Raw genomic sequence first — 22,374 nt, forward strand, 5'->3', positions numbered from 1 at the left:
CAGAGTGCAGTAATCTTTAAATGGCAGTTTAGTCCTCGTTTTCTCAGTTAATAATACATCTTTATTTTTGTTAACGAAATGAGAATTGCCCATAACGCTCTAAATATTCGGGGCCTATAACGTCCCGAAACTGCACAGTGTTTATGAGGGACCATATACTAACAGATATAGCGTTTTCTTATTGTCCGTTCGAACTCTTCTTTTTTTCTAGACTGTGCTGACATACATTTGCAGGGCCTGTCACAATAAATACGCCTCGAAGTCCTTGACTGAGACGTGTCTTCGGTTCTGTTGAACGGACGACGTCAACATGACGATGACGGCGACGGCGGGATAACGGCGAAAAACGGGGACCGCAGCAGTGTGACGATGACGGCACGACGGTTCCCTCCTCGCAGGGTACTCGGAGTCGAGCTTTGGGTGGGAAGGAGCGCAATGCTCTTCTCGTGGCCACTTCCGTCAATGACGCATATGGCGTGATGACATCGACAGACTCAGCGCACGTGGACGATGAACCTGAGAGTCTGCAGACACGACAATGACAATCAATAGGGCGTGACGCCCGAACATTGATTTGGCCACAAGGGCCATCCACTGGAAAGAGACGGCGGCGCTGCTATCGCTGTGACGTAGGAAGTGACATCACGTGACTCGCGCCTTTGCTGCAGCCGACGCAACTAACTCGCCCGACTGCCATGGGCGATTGAAGCCTCGGTTGTAGACGTAACGCGTTTCACTCCCAAGGCAGCAATGTATGGTCGCCCGCTCTTACAGCATGGTTTAATTACTGCTCGGCACCGCATTGCCGGACGTATACTCGACCGCTTCCAGTGTAAGTTCTCGCACTTGCCCCAAAATTATCGAAGCGGTTAGCGAGATGCTTGGCCGATAAAGTCGCTGAAAACAAAGTAAAATGGGTGTCTTAAGAATCGAACAAGCGAGGCACACGGGGCTTAATTATGGCGTGCTCGCCCCTTCGATGTGACGTCAGTGAAACATGCCCTGTGCAGAGATGCACGTGACTTGCACGTGTTCGCACACGGTGGAAGCGCGGAAGGCGGAGATAAAAAAAAATGTAAGAGGTTCGAAATTATAATAGACCGGTGATAAGTCATCATCCCGCGATATAATTCCATAGGGAAAGTGGCGAAAGCTGCACTCCCCGCGACGAATGCTAAAATTAAATTAAATTGTGGGGTTTTACGTGCCAAAACCACTTTCTGATTATGAGGCACGCCGTAGTAGAGGGCTCCGGAAATTTCGATCACCTGGGATTCTTTAACGTGCACCTAAATCTAAGTACACGGGTGTTTTCGCATTTCGCCCCCATCGAAATGCGGCCGCCGTGGCCGGGATTCGATCCCGCGACCTCGTGCTCAGCAGCCCAACACCATAGCCACTGAGCGGGTGCGACGAATGCTGTGAACAGTACTGGCTGCTATTGCGGCAAAAAGTGGTGCGTATTGCTACTTTTCATGGAAGCTAGATCACGCGCGAGCTGAATAAACAACACGAAAACATCAAGTTGCTCGCTAACTGTCATGCCCGCGGGTAGAGGGCTGTTTGTCACCACCCAGCGAGCATCCTTCATCAATTGCCATCAAGGCCACTGCACGTCATTTTTTTTTTACACATGCCCCCTTTTTGACTGTTTGTCAGCTTTTTGCATGCCTGAAACCATTTATGAAAATTTTCAGACGACGAGCTTGTCAAGCCTTGCGTTTAAAATCAATCATGTGAGTGTATATGTTTAAGAACGAATTAGTCTAATCTTCAAAATTAGCTGGCTATAATTACTAGCGCGTGTCGTCTTTGTGAGCATATGCCACTGTGGTGAAAGCAACCCCGAGAAAATCGCTTAGTTATTGCATCTTTCCCCATTTCCCCAATAATTTCAAAATATTTTTTAACTTATTTCCGAAACACCCTGTAAATGGCAAATCAATTCTGCGGAATCCCACAAGGGGTAGAAAGTGTCATGAAAGTTGTAAAAAAAAAAACGCAAAAAGGAGATTGATACGACCGGATCCGTCACAGGCATAGAAGCGGTACAAGGTAGACAGAGAAGTTTCGAGGAAGAAAAAACAAGGTTAAGAAGATGTACACAAAAAATTTGGAGGACGCTTAAGCTTCACCTTCAAAAGTGGAACGCGATAGCGTTATCGCACCCCATTCGCACCGCCCACTCATTCGTTCGGCATGCTCTTGAGTCCCACAAAGACGAAACGTGCGCCTGAGCAAGCGGAACGAACCAAAGAACTCGGTGTCTCGGAGGGAGAAACGATCTACGCGAGCCAAACGCCGTGATTGGCACGGACAGCCGGGCCGCGACGCGTCATGAAGGCGGACGCGATCACGGGGCTGACGCCTCGATGGGATCGTCCTCTATCTCGTTTGGGAGCACCACGCAGACGCATGACTCCTCGCCAGTAGCACGGCACACATCGCAGGGGACGCTTTCCCACCAGACGCGCTACAGCGCTGCGATCACGTCAGAAGCGTCCCGCATCGGACGCTGCACCTAGGAATCGCGTTGTGAGCGGAAAGAGGAGCCGCGTCGCCTAAACACGAGGGTTCGAGTGACGCACGCTGGAAGTTGTAAGGGGAGAGAGCGAGAAAACTTATTAAACGCAAGGGTATTGGTGCATCCTCGCACCGGTCCCCGCACGGCCCCAATGCGCTCAAACGAGACGAAGGGGAGAAGCGAGCGAGTAGCGCGCCAGCTGTCGGGGCAGCGCGGTACATTGCGAGGAGGGGGTCTTCTGTGTTTGCCGCAAGATGGTTCTGCGTGCGCGCCAAACGCAGAAGAAATGTAGCGGAAACGTACTTCGCTACTCGTTTAACTGCGACTTCTGTAATTTACATGCTCATAATTACCGATATACATTGCAGTATAACTTTCTACGGCACATTTCTAAGGTAAGCCCGCATTCACAAGAGGCGCTTTTGTCGCGCTTTGAACCATCGAACTCATCGCTGAGTGGTAGCGTCTCCGTCTCACACTCCGGAGACCCTGGTTCGATTCCCACCCAGCCCATCTTGCAAGTTGTTTTTATTTATGAATTGCCTTCCGGGATTTTTCGCTCACGGCCAACGCCGGCTTTTCTGCGACACAAGCTCCTTAACGCTGTCGTGTTAAAATGCTAGAATGAATATAGCATACCGTATTAAATTAAGCAGGCTATATGTGACAATTTGTCACCACTCCTTTTCAAATGGTATGCCAATCGATCATAGGAAAATTGTCATCCCATCGAATGCAGCACGAAGCTACAAAGAAAGCGACGGATTTCGTGAAAAGAGTTTTTCAGTTGAGAAAAAAAATTCCCGCGGGTCCGCGGGATTCGAACCCGGAACCAACGCATTTCCGGAGCGGTCGCTCCACCGTCTGAACTAACCAGCATAGTTTCCTGGACCGCCCGCGGAAAGGCCTTGTTCTCTGGTCGATCGCTCTAACGCCTGAGCTAATGAGGGTCGAATCCTGGACCGGCCGGAAATGCGTAGGTCCCGGGTCCGAATCCCGGACCGGGGCGAATTCATCCTCAACTGCGAAGCTTTTCTTTAAAATTAAATTATGGAGTTTTACGTGCCAAAACCACTTTCTGATTATGAGGCACGCCGTAGTGGAGGACTCCAGAAATTTTAACCACCTGGGGTTCTTACGAAGCTTTTTCTGAAAACCAGTATGGGGTTTCCTTCGTATAGCTTCGTTACTAGCGCTGCATTCGGTTGGATGATAAGGATTGGTTGCAGCATTTGTTGGCTGCTCGAAGCGTGTATGGGCTATGGCATATAGGATTGCCAGGCAGTTGCAGACAGCCTCCAAACGGTTCCCCAGAGGAACCAAGATCAACGGATAGATGTGCGGCAGCGCCGCGAGCGAACATTTCCTCACGATAGCGATCGAGCGACCACGACGAAACAGGTGGCGGACGGCACGTGAGAGAATCACACACGATAGACGTGCATGCGATAACGGCTCAGCGCGCGGGCACCGAGATATGCGCGTCACACGAGCGCGATGTGTGTACCTACGCGACGGTGAGATAATATGCGCGTGGCCCAGTTTGCAGCTTTTACTTAATTAGCAAATAGTACTGTTCGGAGCTGCGAAAAGCGAAGAAGAACGCGGCATTCGAAAGACGAAGCGCCAACAGAGAGCTCGCTGAGAAAAAACGACAGGACAAGGCGCCTTGTCCTGTCATTGTCCTTTCTTAGTGTGCTGTCTCTTTCGGCGCTTCGTCTTTTGAAAAGTATGAACCAACTAGCCCCACAACGTGTTCTGCTGCAAGAACAGTATGGAGGGGTCCATGGTTATATTGCGCTCAGTTTTACAAACACGATATATTAAGGAAGGACAGGACGTGGACGGACGTAGCGCAAACTACCAACTGTTTAATACTGTTAAAGAACGCGCTTATATACAAGGAGATATGGTGCGGGGGGGGGGGGGGGGGTACATATAAAAAGATATGACAAGGTGACGACATGTGACCATAGTTTGGGTCAGGCATACATCGTTCACATGCACCCGTTCGCCCTGGCAAACTCGACCTCAGCTTCGATAAGCGCGATGGACGGAGTGCTTACGCACACCTCTTTTTCCTTAGCTTTCGCAAGCGCCTCCCATATTTCTCGCTCCGTTTTTGTTTTTGATGTTCCAATGACTGTGGTGCTTTCTAGTAGCGGAGAGCATTTGCATTGTTTGCAATGTGCGGCTAAGTTGCTAGGTGCTGTCAGAAGCTGGCACGTGTATTTGTGCTCCCGTAACCTATCATTTAGACAACGGCCAGTTTGTCCAATGTATACTTTCCCGCAATCTAGTGGGATTTGGTAAACAACTGAAGTAGCACATTCCACGTACTTTTTCACGTGCTTAGTCTGACAGACCGTAGCACTAGGGTTGGCCTCTTTGGATCCTGCGTTCACCCTCTTGCACATGCCTTTTAGTTTTTTTTTTTTTTAGTTATTTCGAGTAGATCGGGCTTCTACATCCCTAACCTTCCTCCGCTTCCTCGTACTTCATATTTCGTCGACAACATTGCGAAAGCCAGGCACAGAACTCGCACCCTCACGTACGCCCTGAACAACGGTCTGTCTTCACCTGTGTTGGCTGGTCTACTCGGAAACGTCGCCCCTACCGAAAGAACGGCAAGACGCCTCTGCAAGATACTTTGAGCGGAAACGTGGCGACAGATTCGTCTCTTCCGAGACCACATTACGGCGATATGCGAGGAAACAATGGACTCAGCGGCTTCAACAGCAATGATCAGGTATTTCTACAACTTGGCAGAGTTGCATGCCGAAAGCTTGTGGAAAGGCTCATTCAAGAGCCTCCCTAGAAGAGGGAAGCGTAAGCCTCAAGGAAGCGGTGCTGTCAACCTATCCGGTAGAAAGATCCCAGACGATGTGCAACAGACCCTAAATAAGGGACCAAAATACGCAATTGAACCTCCAGTAACGGCAGTACAGTTCCTGGCCATGGTACGCTCAGTCGCGGAAAGAACCCCTGAGCCAGAAAAGTGACTTGCATCCAAGAAGTTGTGACGGGAGTGTCGAAAAAGAGCCTAGTAGAAAAACCCAAACCTACAGGAACAAGCAGAGTGACTAGGTACCTCAAGAAAGAAAATCTAAAACTGCTCCTCTCGGACAAAACAGGCGTGTTTGTCGTGATGAACACTCCTGAATACGAAAAATCCGCCCACGAAGCGATCTGCAAGAATTTCGCAATAAGCGAAATTACGTACAAAGCAATTTCAAAACTGAAAAATGAAGCAGGCAAAACATGTGAAAGCATGGGCTTGACAAGATTGGCAAAGCGCGTGAAAGAGAGCAAAGAACTCACTCTGAAGCCATTTTTCACGGTAAAAACGCACAAATAGGGAAACCCTTTGAGGACGATTGTTGAAGATCGCGGAACCTGGCAAAGATGCATCGCGGACTACCTTCAGGCCTGCTTGAACTCCTTACCTTTCAACGACCCGTTCTTGATCCGCAACTCTGACGAAGTTATTGCAACACTAAAGAGTAGCCCGCCGACGTCTTGTTTGTCAATCGACGTGAAGGACCTGTTCTACAGTGTCCCGAGGCCAGCGGTGGTACAAGCAGTAGAAGAAGCCATCGACATGTTGGGCTACACCAAATTTCAGGACGTGTGCAAGTGCAGTATTTCTAGTTTTGTGAACTTGTTAAAACTGTATCTACATGGTGCGTTTATCGAATATGGTGACAGTGTGTATGAGCAGAAGGATGGCATCGCTATTGGTTCTTGTATAGCTCCCGTGCTTTCCGACTTATTTTTGAGTGTGGGAGACAGGAAACTTGCCGCCTTGTTTGAAGAAACTAACATAACTACCTGTTTCAGATATGTTGACGATTATTTGGTGTGCATGAAAGAAAACCAAACCGATCCATTTAGCGTAGAAACTGTCATCAGCATGTTCAAAAAAGCGCATGAAGGTTTAGAGTTCACGTACGAGACTCCTACCAAAGGTCGATTGCAGTACCTTGATATAAACATTAGGCTCAGAGGCTCCCACATCTGCTGGTGCTACAAAACTAGAAGAGAAAAGGAAATCCTGAGGTATGACTCTTGCCATTATAAAATCATAAAAAGAGGCATCGCTAAGGCTTGCATCAGTCAAGCAATTGAAAAATCATGCCGCCATGCTGTGAGGGAAAGCATCGATTTGCAAGTAAGCCGCTTAAGAAACAGTGGGTACCCGAACAGCATGGTGGTGCAAATCTGTGAAAACTTGTTGCCCGAAATCAGAGCCAACAGGAAAAGGCAGAAAACACAGGAAAAATTGAAAAAAAACGCGTGGTGTTGCCTTACATCCATGGCTTGTCACATAGGATAAAAAAGACAGCCCAACGCCGTGATGTTCAAGTACTGTTCTCCGCCCCGCAAAAACTAAAAGGCATGTGCAAGAGGGTGAACGCAGGATCCAAAGAGGCCAACCCTAGTGCTACGGTCTGTCAGACTAAGCACGTGAAAAAGTACGTGGAATGTGCTACTTCAGTTGTTTACCAAACCCCACTAGATTGCGGGAAAGTATATATTGGGCAAACTGGACGTTGTCTAAATGACAGGTTACGGGAGCACAAATGCACGTGCCAGCTTCTGACAGCACCTAGCAACTTGGCCGCACATTGCAAACAATGCAAATGCTCTCCGCTACTAAAAAGCACCACAGTCATTGGAACATCAAAAACAAATACGGAGCGAGAAATATGGGAGGCGCTTGCGATAGCTAAGGAAAAAGAGATGTGCGTAAGCACTCCGTCCATCGCGCTTATCAAAGCTGAGGTCGAGTTAGCCAGGGCGAACGGGTGCATGTGAACGATGTATGCCTGACCCAAACTATGATCACATGTCGTCACCTTGTCATATCTTTTTATATGTACCCCCCCCCCCCCCGCACCATATCTCCTTGTATATAAGCGCGTTCTTTAACAGTATTAAACAGTTGGTAGTTTGCGCTACGTGCGTCCACGTCCTGTCCTTCCGTAATATCGTGTTTGTAAAACTGAGCGCAATATAGCAATGAACGTTCACCAGCTAGCCCCCTTCATTGCTTTACTAAAGGTATGGAGGGGGCTATACCCAAAAAGTAACCGAACTTTCTCGAAATAAACATCGCACTTAGTAGCCTCCATAGCAGTCTTCTTGAGTTGCAATGCACTTGTCAGTTCATTTTTTACTATTGTTCGACGCATCCTAGAAGCTCTTCACTTGTGATGCTGCTGTCGAGCGCCACCTGCGAAGCTGCTTTTAAGGCCGGTATGCGTTATCGAAACGCTGCCCGTTCAAATATCTCTTTTTTTTTTGCCTCCACTGCAATTCCTCAGTCAGATCACTCAAAATTCGTTGGCATGCACTCCAACTAATGCCCGTGTTCTCTGATCACTCGTCAATTGTTATTCGGCGATCTTGGTTGATCTTTTCACGAACCAAATCATCATGCAGTTTCGTCTGTCCGACTGGTTGAAGGGAGACCCGAACGAGCTTCGTCTTCGATGCTCAATCTACCATCACCGAATCGACAATACCAGTCGCAGACTTGAGTACGGCTCAAGGCTTGTTCCTTAAAAGCTTCTTGAAATAGTTCATTAGTTTCCGTAAACGTGTTGTTTCTTTTTAGAAAAACAACCTGATGCAGGGACTCTGCTCCTTAAGGTCGCACATGATGGTTTCGCAGACGTGTCTTGTTTAACCTCTTCTAAACAAGGCGATGCGCAGAACGACTTGCTTCTACAATGGCCTCCATCAAGGCACTTATAGCAAATGGGCACCACACACACACACACGCACGCACGCACACTACGGCTTTCTCTCACACGACCGGTTTTCTATACGAAAACAAAGGCGCTACCTAGCTGCAGTGTCGGCGTTGCAGCTCGGCCTCCTCCTTATAGAATCTGTCGAGAAATCGAATAGATCAATAATAACTGCATTGCCATTGCCAAAGATGCTGCAAACGAATTCCTGAACGCTACGCACTATCAAGACAAGTAAAATATGCATTTTTTTCATAAAAGAATATACTCGTATGTCCCAAAAATTGTGCCCGAAAGAACTGGTATCAATGCTTCCATATTTTTGTCTACTTAATAAGTAAAGAAAGTATCACGCGAAGGGTTGAAATCTGGGCCAGTTGGTACATACTTGAAAGAAAAAACCAGTCAAAAACACAAAGGACAAGAGGAGAGGTACACACCACAACGACTGGACTATCAACTGCCCCTTGTAAGCTTTCGGGTCTGTGCTCGCGCATTTCTCGAGGCAGGGCAAGGAACCACGTTTGCACAACGCAGCATGAAAACCGTTTTACGGCATGTGCTGCAGGGGTTGTCTAAGTTCCCTCTCACGTGCGAAAGATTTTACATAGGTCAAACCGGTCGATGTATTAATGACCGCCTGCGTGAGCACCACTCCTCCCTGGGTTCAGATAACGGTGCAAACTTGCCTCGCCATTGCAATGAGTGTGGTTGTTACCCTTTGTTCAGCAATGTGACGATTCTTGGTAGGGGCAAGGGCAAAGAAGAGCGAGAAATCTTGGAAGCGTACTACATAAGTTTATTAGGCGATGACTGCGTTAGTACAACCTCGGTGCGCTTACTTGAAAAAGAATTTGAATTTCTAGGTCGGTCACGATAGAAGCGTTTCTTGTCTTTTCATGCTATGTGATTAGCGATGATGCAGTTGCGCATGCTCTGCTGGCCTTGCTGGGACTACACCGATTCTAATAAACCTCAGTTGATAGTCCAGTCGTTGTGGTGTGAACCTCTCCTCTTGTCCTTTGTGTTTTTGACTGGTTTTTTTCTTTCAAATATCACGCGAACTTTGGATCTATATCAGTTCGAAACCAGCAAAGCAGTGCATACCGCTCATACGAAAAATGTACAGGCTGTGAAATGAAAAAGTTAATGACAGATATGTTAATGAAACTTTGTCATTCAAGAATCTTGTTGACATTTTTGTACATATGCAACGGCCAGGGAAAAATCTCAATGGCGCTGTACTTTGTCCCAGTGTATTGCGCAGGAGCAGCTGTCACCGGTCGTGTATTGAGTAATCGCACCGAAATTATAGTCCCAACAGAGAGCACATATAAAAAGCAGGAGTTCTGAAAGATATACGAGGGCGAGTCAAATGAAAGTGAGCCAATGCGAATATGTGACAAACGGGGTACTTTATTTAAAAGTAGTATCCATCAGGATTTAGACATTTGCCCCACTGACTAATGAGTCGCGTGATTTCCGTTTCATGAAACTCCTTGCGTTGCTGCTTCAAAAAGTCTAACTGATTTCTTTCGTGTCATCGTCCGATACGAATCTGGTTCCCTTGAGCTGTTTTTTTTTTTTTTTCAAATGCTCCAAAATGTGCATGCCGGAAGGCGGCAGGTCTGGGCTGTGTGGCGGATGTTGCAGCGTTTCCCACTTGAAACTTTGCCAGTTTTGTGTTAACCACATCAGCGGCGTGTTAACCACATCAACAAGATGACCCAATTCGTCAATTTTCCACATCGTTTGTTCTTGATTGCGACACGCAGCCGATCCGGCGTTTCACAATATCGAAAACGATTGATAGTCCCTCCAGGTTTTGCAAATTCGATCGATAATAGCCCCTGACGATCGAAAAAAAAAAAAACGTCAACACCTTCCCGGCGAAAATGACGGCCTTTGCTTTCTTTGGGGGTGGTGAATTCGAATGTTTCCACTGTAAGCCTTGCCGCCGTGTTTCAGGCTCGTAGTAGCGGCACCATGATTCGTCCCCGGTCAGAATTGCAGACAAGAAGTCGTCATCCTCATTGTGATACCGGATCAGATGAGTCAAGGCAGTGCCGCACCTCTCCGTCTTCTGGCGGTGGTTCAAAATCTTGGGCATCCATTGCGCACACAACAGGCAATAACCGAGATGTTCATGAATTATTGTGTGAACTGAAAAGTGACTGATGTTCAGACGCTCTGCCAGTTGATGAATACTTGTCCTCCGTTTTTGCCTAATCAGCTCATCAACCTTCGCAATTGGGTTGGAAGGTGGTTGCGCGGTGAATTTGGCCCGCGGTCTTACATCGTCTTTGCAACTTTCAAGTCCTTGTTTGAACCGCTTGCTCCAACGCTTCAGTGGCCAATGAAATGCAATGTTCAACGTACACGGCAGCCATACAGCGACTAAATTTTCGGGGGGAAACACCTCCAGCTGTCAAAAACCTCACGACACCACGCCGTTCAGCTTTTGGAGCGTCCACTATGTCATGCAACCATGTTCAACCCAGCGCATGAGAGCATTAAAGAACATTTATCCTCTCACACCTGCGTGTCACTATCGTAAATTCGAAATGTCTGTGTGCTACGCGCATGCCTCGCCGATAATGAACCGAACCATTATTGCGCGAGGTGGGTTGGCTCACTTTCATTTGACTCGCCCTCGTACATTAGAAATGCGAAGATACAACAGAATATACAAATGCGACGATACAGCTTGATAAAGGGCAAAAAAAAGTGTCAATGGGAACAAAGTTCAATGCACGTATACAGAAAACCTTGCAACAAGATATTTAAATATACGTATGGGTCTCCAATAAACCGGCGTATATCTAAGAAAAAGTGACTGTATAATGCAATGCGTCAAACAAGGCAAATATACATGTTGCGCAATCACATATTTATAGATAAGAGAATCCTAAGGTCCGCCCCCTCCCTCCGCTGCCCCCGATGTACCGCGCGCGACGGAAGGCGGCGCGCTTCCTTCCTGCTTTTCTCCCTCGCGCACGCAAGGCTGAGCAACAATCGTCGGCTCACTCGTGCCACCCCCTCCCCCGCTACGCTACACCCGCACATACAGCGCGCGGCGCGCGGTCACGATGTTATCATGAGGGCGATGGCGACGGTAGGAATGCGCCTAGAGTACCCTTATAATTGCAATCGCAATAATATATTAAGAGTATCTGGCGAATGAAGCGTCCCGTGGCCCATTATACTCTCCGCAAAAGAAGAAGTAACAAAATCGAGCTTTCACGACGCGACAATTCCTTGCGCCGCAACAATCTCCTTTTTTTTTCCTTTTGTGAAGACGCGGCACCGAAACAAAGAAACGCAAAGGAAAGTATGTTGGGCACCTAATGTGGCTATACCGAAGGAATTTCGAAGAAAAAGAAATTCTGGGGTTTTACGTGCCAAAACCACTTTCTGATTATGAGGCACGCCGTAGTAAATTTCGGAAATTTCGACCACCTGGGGATCTTTAACGTGCACCTACATCTAAGTACACGGGTGTTTTCGCATTTCGCCCCCATCGAAATGCGGCCGCCATGGCCGGGATTCGATCCCGCGACCTCGTGCTCAGCAGCCCAACACCACAGCCACTGAGCAACCACGGCGGGTGAATTTCGAAGAAAACGCGAGACGCTTGGTCCACAGAGAACCATACGCACGCGCTCTGGCTGGCTCTAGCAGCCCGCGTTAGCGAGAACAAGAAGATTGAAGGGACTCAATGTGGGCTCGCGAATAAAAGTCAACGTAGAAAAATAAATAAGAACCTTTGCTGGCTTTAGTGTCTTGACATGGATGCTTTGGCGCAGGTGAAAAGAATGTTGATATTCTTTTCTGTGACGTAGCGGCACAAATGAACCACCACAACGCTTCGTCTCATCGGACCTCGCTGCGTGCTTTGTCAACTTGTCTGATAGTGTGTTGATTTGGCTTGTCTCGTTTTATGGTCCGATGTACGACTTCAGAAAAGTCAATGCACCCAACTTTCGCGTCAAATGTTTATATCAACATTAAACCCACATAGTTCCGGAATTGAAAATCTAAAGCGCGACTTTGGAAATGTCAATGCACCTTTCGCATGAAAGTTTATGAGAACTTTATGCCCATAACGTTTCGGAATTGAAATCCATGCGCTCCGTAGATTTCGCGGCCCCCGCGAGATGCGGCGACGAGCCCGCTCGCCATCAAAACGCCCTTGAAACATTGTGCTCGGAAACTTTGTCCTTGGACGTTACGTGACTCTCGGTGCATTGGCGCTGCCGCGAAATCCGGTTCGAGTTCGCAATGTTCGCGCTGAAATGTCTTTTCGAGCGTGAAAAAGACATTCTAGACAAAATCCAGAATGATTTCCTCCGCCGAGGGTTGTTTTGGTCGGCGGTACGTGCATGACAGCACGAAAAAATTTCGGCGGGGGGGGAGGCGGTTAAAGACCCTCCCCCCCGCCCCTTCTGGCTACGCCCCTGCCGGTGCGGCGTAGCACGAAGCTTTGGCCACAGCTTCAGAGAACATGTAAAAGCGCTTCGGAAGCTGATTCAGCTATGCCCAAGCGGCGCGAGCATGCGCGTATGGTGCGTGTTTTAAAAGCGAGGCTAAATGTGCATTCCAAGCTATCCAAAATATTCCGCTCGTGAATTGAATCAGGATTAGTGTGTTTTGCTCTATCGTTCTTAATTTGGTAAATGCTTTGAAGCAGTAGCTCGTCACGTTTCTGACTCAGTAAAGTTCCTAGGTGGCGTCACTATCGCATTCTTTTCTACCTAATCGCTCGCGGGTGGAGCTCAGTTCTGATAGATTTGTTCTTGCTACGCGCAAGGCTTGAAACGTAGCCGTTTTGTACATTGTAATACCTTGTAGCAAAGATGTATTATCGTTAGTAACTCGTTTACTCTTGTGGACCGTCACAAAACATCCAGCTTCGACCATACGTGCACTGTTGGTGTAGTCCGTCACTTCTCGTATATAGTCAAGTGTGCCCCCAGCCACTTACTAACACGTTCGCGATAGAGTGTGTCTAGGATTCCGTGTCAGCTGGGGTATAGATGTGTGTAGATACTGTGTGTTAAACGTACTACGACAGGAAGTGGCGCCATTCCCTGTGACGAGCGGTACTCACTCTTGCCGACGTTTCGGGGTTGAAGCACTTCCTCTGGAGGTTAGCGATACAACGCTGGCGGATGGGCAAATATCTGTATCCTCGAAAAAATCCGTACATCTCGAAGTGCCGGTAACACGTGCAGACAGTTGCTGCAACGGTCCGCGAACTTGGCTACACAAATTCATTCCGTTCCTTAATACGCCAATCACTATTTTTGCAGCCAACTATTGCACGCGTCTTCGATCCCCATGATTCACTCCGGCATGACTGGAGCACAGTGCGTTAGCGAAAACTCAGTTGCATTTCAGACAGCTGATCGTACAGAAGCAAGGTGGATGTGGTAATGGCTTCGTATTCGTGCGCTGAGGCGACGCGAGGTGCGCCGCCGAAAGCGCCATCTCGTTTCTCTAGAACAAACTGCTCCGCGAAAAGGGTCAATAAGTGTTGTTATCAACACCGGGGACGGGCTGTGCTTTCTTCTTATTCGATGCTTTGGTCATCCACTCTTAAACAAATGCACACCCTTCGGGTTGTATCTTGCCACACAACGATAATCGTCATTGCGTTGCTTGCGTTTCCTTTCTTGAAAGCGCTGCGCTCGCTACTTTCCTGTCGACAACACTGTGTCATGCTGATAGCGCGCATGCCGTTCGTGACTTGGAAGTATAGGGCTCGCAGCGTTAAAGAAAGCAAATGCAGATAAGACAGATGACGATTATCGTTGTGTGGCAAGATTCAACCCAAATGGTGTAATTTTGCTTAAGAGTGTATACAGCTAGCCTACGTCCGATTGAATAATTAACGTAATTACGCTCATTAACTTTTTAATTAATTACCTTACGCCGCATATTTCAGTCCAAGAATTATAGCCGCTGAGTTCGCACGGCGTACTTAGTTGGAACGAACTCTCTGGGTAGCACCAGTTCCGAGATATTAATTTTCAAAGTGTCCGTCAAAATGCACTGGTGTTCCAGTTAGTTTCGTACTTCAATGCATAAAACAGCGGTTTCTTAAGGAAGAACTGGACGCCGTGCGAACTCAGCGGCTATATATAATACAGTAGGTTAGATTAAGGTTATAAAGGGCTATTATGCTATCTGCCGTGGGCAATATTTAAAAAATTTGGTGCAGCTAAATAAAAGAGCACCCTGTATACCTCCTTGACCTCTTTTTTCTCTCTGTCTATTCCTAAAAGCTTCTCCATCTACACTCTAAGAACAGTTTACACCCTTTGGAGTACCCCTTCTGCCACACAACGATAATCGTCATCTGCCGTGATGCCGTCGTCCACGCGCGTTATCAGCATGATAGCATTGCCAACAGGAAATGCTATCATGATGATAACGCGCATGCCGTTCGTTACTGGAAAGTACCATACTCTCCCATACTTGGAGAAGTATGGGAGAGGCCTTTGCCCTGCAGTGGGCGTAAACAGGCTGATGATGATGACCGGGCTCGCAGCGTTAAAGAAAAGAAACGCATCAAGGCAGATGACGATTATCGTTGTGTGGCAGAAGGGGCACTCCAAAGGGTGTAAACTGTTCTTAGAGTGTACATTGTACCGGTATACCTACACTCTACACTCTTAAAACGGTTGCACCCTTTGGGGTGTATATTTGTCCCACAACAATAATCGTCATCTGCCTAGCTTGCGTTTCCTTTCTTGAAAACTCGGCGCTCGCTACTTTCCTGTCGAGAATGCTGCGTCACACTGATAACGCGCTTGCCGTTCTTGACAGGGAAGTACCGGGCTCGCAGCGTTAAAGAAAGGAAACGCGGGCAAGACCGATGACGATTATTGTTGTGGGACAAGATAAGCCCCAAAGGGTGTAAATTTTTTAAGAGTGTAAAACAAAATTACACCCTTTGGGGATTATCTTGTCCCACAACGATAATCGTCATCTGTCTTGCCCGCGTTTCCTTTCTTTAACGCTGCGAGCACGGTACTTCCCAGTCACGAACGGCATGAGCGTTGTCAGTGTGACGCAGCATTCTCGAAAGGAAAGTAGCGAGCGCCGAGTTTTCAGGACAGGAAACACAAGCAGGGCAGGTGACGATTATTGTTGTGGGACAAATATACACCCCAAAGAGTGCAACCGTTTTAAGAGTGTACACTCTTATAAAAATTTACACCCTTTGGGGCGTATCTTGTCCCACAACGATAATCGTCATCCGTCTTGCCCGCGTTTCCTTTCTTTAACGCTGCGAGCCCGGTACTTCCCAGTCACGAACGGCATGCGCGTTATCAGTGTGACGCAGCATTCTCGACAGGAAAGTAGCGAGCGCCGAGTTTTCAAGAAAGGAAACGCAAGGAAGGCAGATGACGATTATTGTTGTGGGACAAATATACACCCCAAAGGGTGCAACTGTTTTAAGAGTGTAAGAAAAGTTAACACCCTTTGGGGTGTATCTCTGCCACACAACGATAAAGGCTAAACCCCATGAGCGCGATTTTGTGCGCGACGGGTTCGAGCGACGGATTGGGCCGTCGCGTGAATCGTCATCTGCCTTGCTTGCGTTTCCTTTCTTGAAAACTCCACGCCCGCTACTTTCCTATCGGGAATGCTATGTCATGCTGATAACGCGCATGCCGTTCGTTACTGGAAAGTACCGGGCTCGTCGCGTTAAAGAAATGAACGGACAAGACAGATGACGATTATCGTTGTGTGGCAAAAGGGTGTAATTTTGTTTAAGAGTGTATGCCTGCAGCCGATCCGGTCGCATCAATCTTTTCCCTACTTTTTTTTTTTCACCGATAAACTGAACGTCTTTTGCTTATCTCGACGACTGATGACCTATAATGCTTCCATTCAGTTTAAATTCAAGCGCTTCTGGAAGGTGTTACGCGCGCAGCGCCACGAGTGGTTGTGCTTGAGACCAAATACAAGTGTCTATTACTAGAAAAAAAAAAGGAGCTCAACTATATAATGTAATTTTCAATCGCAAAATTATATTTTTATAGCAAGTAGTTTTTTATATATATTGCGCATTTTGTTGATCGCAGTTCCGCTCAGCGGCTGTTTGTGTAGATCGCACGTGACTCACATTTTGCACCTAGCTGCGGCGCTACGAGCGTTTGCAACGTTATTTTGTTACCACTTTCGCCCTGCCTCATGTGTGGCTCGCTTGGCTCGATTACCTATCTTTATCGCTGTCGACGCCGCCAGCGTTGTGGTTGAGCCCGTTGAACGTCTCTTTTTTTTATTCTTTTTTCTTTGACCTTCCAGGCTATCCGAGCTGGAGGGTTTTCGGCGCAAAGTGAGCTGAAAGTGTTCCTGGCCAGGTACGTAGTTTATTGCTCTCGTACTGCACTCAAAAACTGTCGTGGCAATTTCAAACTGACCAAGCTTTTTCTTCCAGTCATGGTACTGCTGCTTGGTGTGCATTTTGCCAGTAAATTGCATCGCTTCTCGCGGCAGCGGCTAGGGTTAGCGTTACCGTCGGCGTCTCTGTAGGCATTGGATGGGTTTTTGTATGACAGCTGAGCGCGTGCTCGTTTGAAAACCAGAAAACTTTCAAGCTTGCTCTAGTGTTTCGGTATCGGGAACACGCAACTCCTAAGATTAGTGCTAGGAGTGTTGGGCGCGCGGCGGATGAAATCGGCCGCGTCCATCGGAAGTCTTTTCCGAGGCGCCTGCACGAGTTGACCGCCATGCATGTCTAATCGCTGTGTTATTTGTAACGTTTTAGTTGACGCTGACCTGCGAGGTTGAGCGAACACCTTCAAGAGGCATGTGTGCCGTGCTTGTAAGCCCTCGAATTGGCTATTTGTACCGCTGCGTGCTTTTCGGACTGTGCCTCCAACGTCGTACGCTTATTTCGGTGCTTTATAACTCGCAGGGGAACTGCCATGTCTGGAATTGCGATCGCCCGACTCTCGGAAGAGCGGAAAGCGTGGAGAAAAGACCACCCGTTTGTAAGTAAACTCATAATTTTTACATCCCCGACCTGCGCTATTGGTCGTACTTCGTCATTTTATTTATCACTCCGCTTTCTTTCTTTAGAAGAGGAGCTTGCAGCAGATAGAGCCGGTAAAAAAAGGACAGCGCAGCATTTCGTTGTATGAACGGTAGCGAGTTCGTGCGATTTGACCGCTCAGTCGTTTTTACCGGCAAGCTGTTGTCGGCAAGGTGGCCACGGACCTTGCTTGTGGAGCGCAGGATCGCTAGTGTTCAAAAAAAAAGAAGAAAGCCTACACGCTACCACGGAGTCAAGGCCCATAGATCATGGTGTGAAGAGCCGGTGTAGTCTGTAGGATTGAGGCAACACACATTCGCTCAAACGGGCACAGCTCGGTGTGTAAGCAATGCACGCCAACGTTGCTGTGTGTGTAGAATTTTCTAGAAACACCTATGAGTGAAGTTTGCGCTGCTTGCGGTTAGCCGGAACGGCGACCTCGATATCGATGGCGATCTACTGCCACCGTTCGCAAGATGTGCCGAGCAGGCCGAGCCATATGCCGCAGACAAGCCAGTACGCGCCCGGTGCCCCTTTAACGGCGTCAACGTGAAATTTAAAAGCTTTTGAGTGTACCGGAGCACACAGAGCTTGGTTTATTTGGGCGTCAGCAGTCGACATTCCAAGTGTCCACAAATAGTGGTGCATGTGTGCATTCATTATTTGTGTTTGAGAGGCATCCGTGGCGTGTAACTTCATTCGGTTTTACCCATTCCACAGGGGTTCGTTGCCCGACCGACAAAGAACTTGGACGGAACATTAAATCTGCTCAACTGGGAGTGTGCCATCCCAGGAAAACAGGGGGTGAGTATAAGTGACCTTGTGCATTTTTGCCACTTATGCAACAGCAGTTTGTCACGTGCAACGCCTTGCAATTGTTGGGACCAGCCTTTGCAGTAGCACATCATTCAATGAAGATGATGCTAAGGCAAGCGAGATAAACTGGTCGGTAATCCACAACTACATTTTGATACAGGCAACACATGAATGAGAAAAAGGGACAGCACCAGAGTTCATCTTGTTCATTTCTCTACCTTCTTCATGCTTCATCGTGCTTAATTAGTATACTAGGCTTGTTTGACTGACGAGTGAGGAAGTGAACCGTAATTGGACATTGCCAACCCTGTAAATTAAGGTGCATTTTCCTGGTCTCATTTCCGAATTGTAATAATGTGTGAAAGATTTGCCTGTATTGATTCTGCTGTACACATAATAAACAAAACCTGTTCTATTTATGTTGCGAGGGCACTTCTTCTGCGGCAACTTTTAATTGCATTACTGGCACACTCCTTTGCTATAATCGCTGCTTTGTGCAAATCGCATGAGGTGCATCAATCGTTCCACGGTAGACATATTTATGGATGGTACACTTGCAATACAGACACCCTGGGAAGGAGGCCTCTACAAGCTGCGCATGGTCTTTAAAGATGACTATCCCTCAACACCACCCAAGTGCAAGTTCGAGCCTCCTCTGTTCCACCCAAACGTGTACCCGTCGGGTACGGTGTGTCTGTCGTTGCTGGACGAGGAGAAGGACTGGAGACCCGCCATCACCATCAAGCAGATCTTGTTGGGTGTTCAAGACTTGCTCAACGAGCCCAACGTCAAGGACCCAGCGCAGGCAGAGGCATACACCATCTACTGGTGAGCACTCCCACTTATTCTTTCCACTGCTGTATGGTTCTTCATTGCACAGGCATGACACCTGCCTGTGCAGTATCACTTTTGTGAATCATTCCATACATTCAGGGCCGCCTGCAACTAAATTTTACTTTGGTAATTTGGTTGAGTTGTATATGCTGTTGAAGCAATTGTGGCAAAGCTGTGGATGGCTATTGTCTCTAATCTTGCTAACAGCCTTTAAACAGCACCTTGGGAGACAATCCATACACCTGGTGGTTTGTGGACATGACACAGTAAGCCATGGATGCCACCCAATTTCTGAGGCCATGCATTTCGTTTTCTACACGATTTCGGCCGTGCAGTAATCGCGGCGTTAAAAGTTTTGGTGTCGGAAACTGTCTTGTGAGCTTTTCGTGATGTGTCTACACTAACTGAAACTATGGTCTTTTTCACATGGTCCAAAGTTTTATTGAAGTTGGCCATTAAGCTTCCAGCTGATTTCATTGCCACCTCTATTGATTGTGGCGGTTCTCAAGCAATGTATAATTGGTATTCTACGAGGTACACAGTGCTTGCTCGTAATTAATTGTTGATAATAAGGCTCCCGATAAAATTTGCTAAAGCAGTGTCTGTTAAATAAATTTTGGCTACACCACATACTGTCAAATTGCCATGCTTTTAATTCCCACTCTCAAAGCACTGGTTTCACGTGAACACTATCTGAGGTCCGAGACATTGTCAAAAAGGTGCAATGAGCAGTCGTCACTGCAGCGCTCATTAACAAACTTAACATTGAACCGCTACAAACACTGCGGTGATGACATTCTAGGGTGCCACTCGCAACTGTAAATTTTGGTTAAAGGGGCACTAAAGGCACATTGAATCAAGCTTAAGTTGAAGATTAATGCTTGAGAACATCTAACGCATCACATAAACGGAACTTTAGCTAAATGCAGGACTCGATTTGAGACTCCCCGGGGCATTCAAGTACTAGCCCGATGACGTAGACATTACTTATTATCATTCTGTCACTATTACAAAGACAACCATTTGTAATAAATCGATAATTTAATTGTGTGAAAGGACGAAAGAAAACTCTACTTGGGCAGTTCTATTCGATTTTTAAAAACGGAACGCAGTGACATTACTTTTGTCAACATGAGCAGTCAGAAGTGTTCGTTTGTGCTTGACTCTGCGTCATCTAAGTTTTCGAGCTTCAGTAGTTCCATTATCGTGTAGTGCTGTGCTGGTTTTGCTCAAACAATCTGTATATAGTAGAGAATGCCACGTCCGTGTGATGTTACGGGATGCCCAATCAATCCACACCACTTGACCAAAAGCCGCTGCTGTGGCAAATCGAATGTTCAGTCTTGGTTTCTGCGTGGCCCTGTGTTTGCATTTTGCACAAAGAAACCATAGCACCCTCTGTTGGGCACTGTTTTACTCATCGACAGCAGAAAAGGGTGGTGGTGGCGTACACAATATCTCCATTCCCCGTCAGGGGTAGGCTATTTGAATTGCACTAAAGGTATGCGGACCCTTCATATGCAAATTTATTTTAAACTAAGTATTTGCTCGGCACGAAACAAGCACTGCAAAAGTTTCTGGAATGGTATTTAACAGTGCCCGCTGTCTCAATATTTGACTTTAGTGTCCCTTTATTCAGTGTTTAAGCTAACTGTTGGTGCTTCTTGGAGTCACAGGTGTAAAGGTTTTCTTTGGCGTGCATTCATTAAACACTTCACATTTCCTTGCAGCCAAAACGCCCTGGAGTACGAAAAGCGCATCAGAGCACAAGCAAAACAAATGGCATCGTCAGAGTGAAAGGGAAAAAAAAAACTGTCCTTGCTGTCCCAACCCCAGCAGCAGCCTTGATTCCACTGGCTGTCACTCGGAGAGCTTCACGATTGGGCCATCCTGCACAACCCGACTTTGCCACTGGTTCTGACTGGCATCATTTGGCGCTCTTTGTATCTTAAGTTACTGTAAATAAAGTCATTTTTTTTACTATAATAATTTAACACATTGTACATTGTAGTGTGTTGTGCCTGACTCAACAAGGTGCCACATATGGTGGTGGTCGTGGTGGTAAAGTCGAACCCGGTTGTGGCGAATAGGCACTAGAACATCTTTGATACATAATTCAATATTCCCAAGCACCACCTCTGTAACAAACTTTTGCGATTCAGTCCTTATGGTAAGATTTGTTATATAGTGGAGGAAAGAAGCAAGGAGGAATCGTTTCATAAAAGTGACTCGTAAGACTCAATAATTTTGGGCTGTGCATTTAGCTGTTTGGCATTTAGCAATTGCTCCGTCTGCGCATCCTGGAACACATCCAGCTAACCAGTGCCACTTGGGAGTGCATAAAGAGAAACGTAATTCGGGACGGAATGTGACCAAGTGGGTTGCTCCTACACTCTGCAGTGGGTAATTCCCGCGGCCTAGGTGTCGATAGCTGCCTTTCGTGCTCAATCGGTTCGAGCTGGTCTGTCAAGTCGGCTAAACTGCACTGTTTCCCGCTGTCATGTGTTGGTACTATATGGTACGGGTGCGAGCTCCGGTATGCTTGTGCAGGCCATACTATGTGGCAGAGAACACATTATAGGGGTCCTAGAGTCTCGCAGGAGTTCTGACCACTGCGGGTTCGAGCGTAGCAAACCACAGGGCTGTGTCGACCATTGCACACATGCACAATGGTGCTACCTAGCGCTACGCACACAGGAAAACAGTATTTAGAGTTGGCAGAAACCGTTTGTCTCTGGTGGCTCATTGACACTGCGCGAACACCTGGTCCCGAGGTTCGTGGAAACCAAGGGTGCGATCTTGTACGCGTTCCAAGATAGAACGGAGGCGGTCCGTTCCACCGAGCCGCACACGATTGGTTAATTTGAACCGTGACAAACATATCTACTGTCAATCATTCCGTGTCGTCTGCTATTAGACGAACGGAACGGAGCGCCCATTTCGTGACAAAGAACGGACCACCTCCATTCGATTTTGGAACGCGTACAAGATCGCACCCCAAAGGGGCCAACTTGCGAGAGCTTGGGCCTCCAATAAGTTCAGCTCTGCAGTTTGACCATGCACAAGCACTAAGCACTGCTGTTTGGCTTAGCATCTGGACAAGATCAACACAACACAAGCACGCGAAAGTGTGGCTGGCTCTGTATTATTCGTCGCCCAAATTCATAGAAGTCCCAAATTCATAGAAATGAATTGTTTCCTCATTTGAATGTGCTTTCTTTCGTTTGCCCGATAATTGGGAAATTCTTGGGACCCTTTCGGAAGTTTCCGTGCAAGACAAATCGATTGGCAACTGCAGTTATTTGCATAAAAGGGCGAATTTCAATGCAACAAAATTTTGATATAACGAAGCAAATTGCACATTTTACTGACATCGTTATATCAAGCTTTAACTG

At 47.3% G+C, this 22,374-nt stretch overlaps 1 protein-coding gene and 1 long non-coding RNA gene across 3 annotated transcripts in view; both read left to right on the top strand.

The window, feature by feature from the left end:
* LOC140219863 (uncharacterized) overlaps positions 1-22,374 on the top strand; it is a 478,555-nt gene that overhangs the window by 265,798 nt on the left and 190,383 nt on the right. The gene's annotated exons all lie outside the window — the stretch shown is intronic.
* lwr (ubiquitin conjugating enzyme lesswright) lies at positions 16,474-20,982 on the top strand. Of its 2 annotated transcripts, XM_050176653.3 has the most exons (6): positions 16,474-16,655; positions 17,063-17,119; positions 17,213-17,288; positions 18,050-18,133; positions 18,711-18,973; positions 20,710-20,982. In XM_050176653.3, the coding sequence occupies exons 3-6, from the start codon at positions 17,223-17,225 to the stop codon at positions 20,774-20,776; spliced, it is 480 nt and encodes a 159-aa protein (XP_050032610.1). In that variant the 5' UTR covers positions 16,474-16,655; positions 17,063-17,119; positions 17,213-17,222; the 3' UTR covers positions 20,777-20,982. The 2 variants fall into 2 exon arrangements, with proteins under 2 accessions (XP_050032610.1, XP_050032608.1); XM_050176651.3 differs by lacking the exon at positions 17,063-17,119.

The sequence above is a fragment of the Dermacentor andersoni genome, chromosome 8 (genome assembly GCF_023375885.2).
Source record: "Dermacentor andersoni chromosome 8, qqDerAnde1_hic_scaffold, whole genome shotgun sequence".
Classification (NCBI taxonomy): domain Eukaryota; kingdom Metazoa; phylum Arthropoda; class Arachnida; order Ixodida; family Ixodidae; genus Dermacentor; species Dermacentor andersoni.

What these genes read in the sequence shown, in the direction of transcription:
- lwr (XM_050176653.3), top strand. Translation starts at nt 17,223, where the DNA reads ATGTCTGGAATTGCGATCGCCCGACTCTCGGAAGAGCGGAAAGCGTGG. An exon ending in GGAGAAAAGACCACCCGTTT is followed by an intron (nt 17,289 to 18,049) that starts GTAAGTAAACTC and finishes CCCATTCCACAG; the next exon opens with GGGTTCGTTGCCCGACCGAC. An exon ending in CCATCCCAGGAAAACAGGGG is followed by an intron (nt 18,134 to 18,710) that starts GTGAGTATAAGT and finishes CTTGCAATACAG; the next exon opens with ACACCCTGGGAAGGAGGCCT.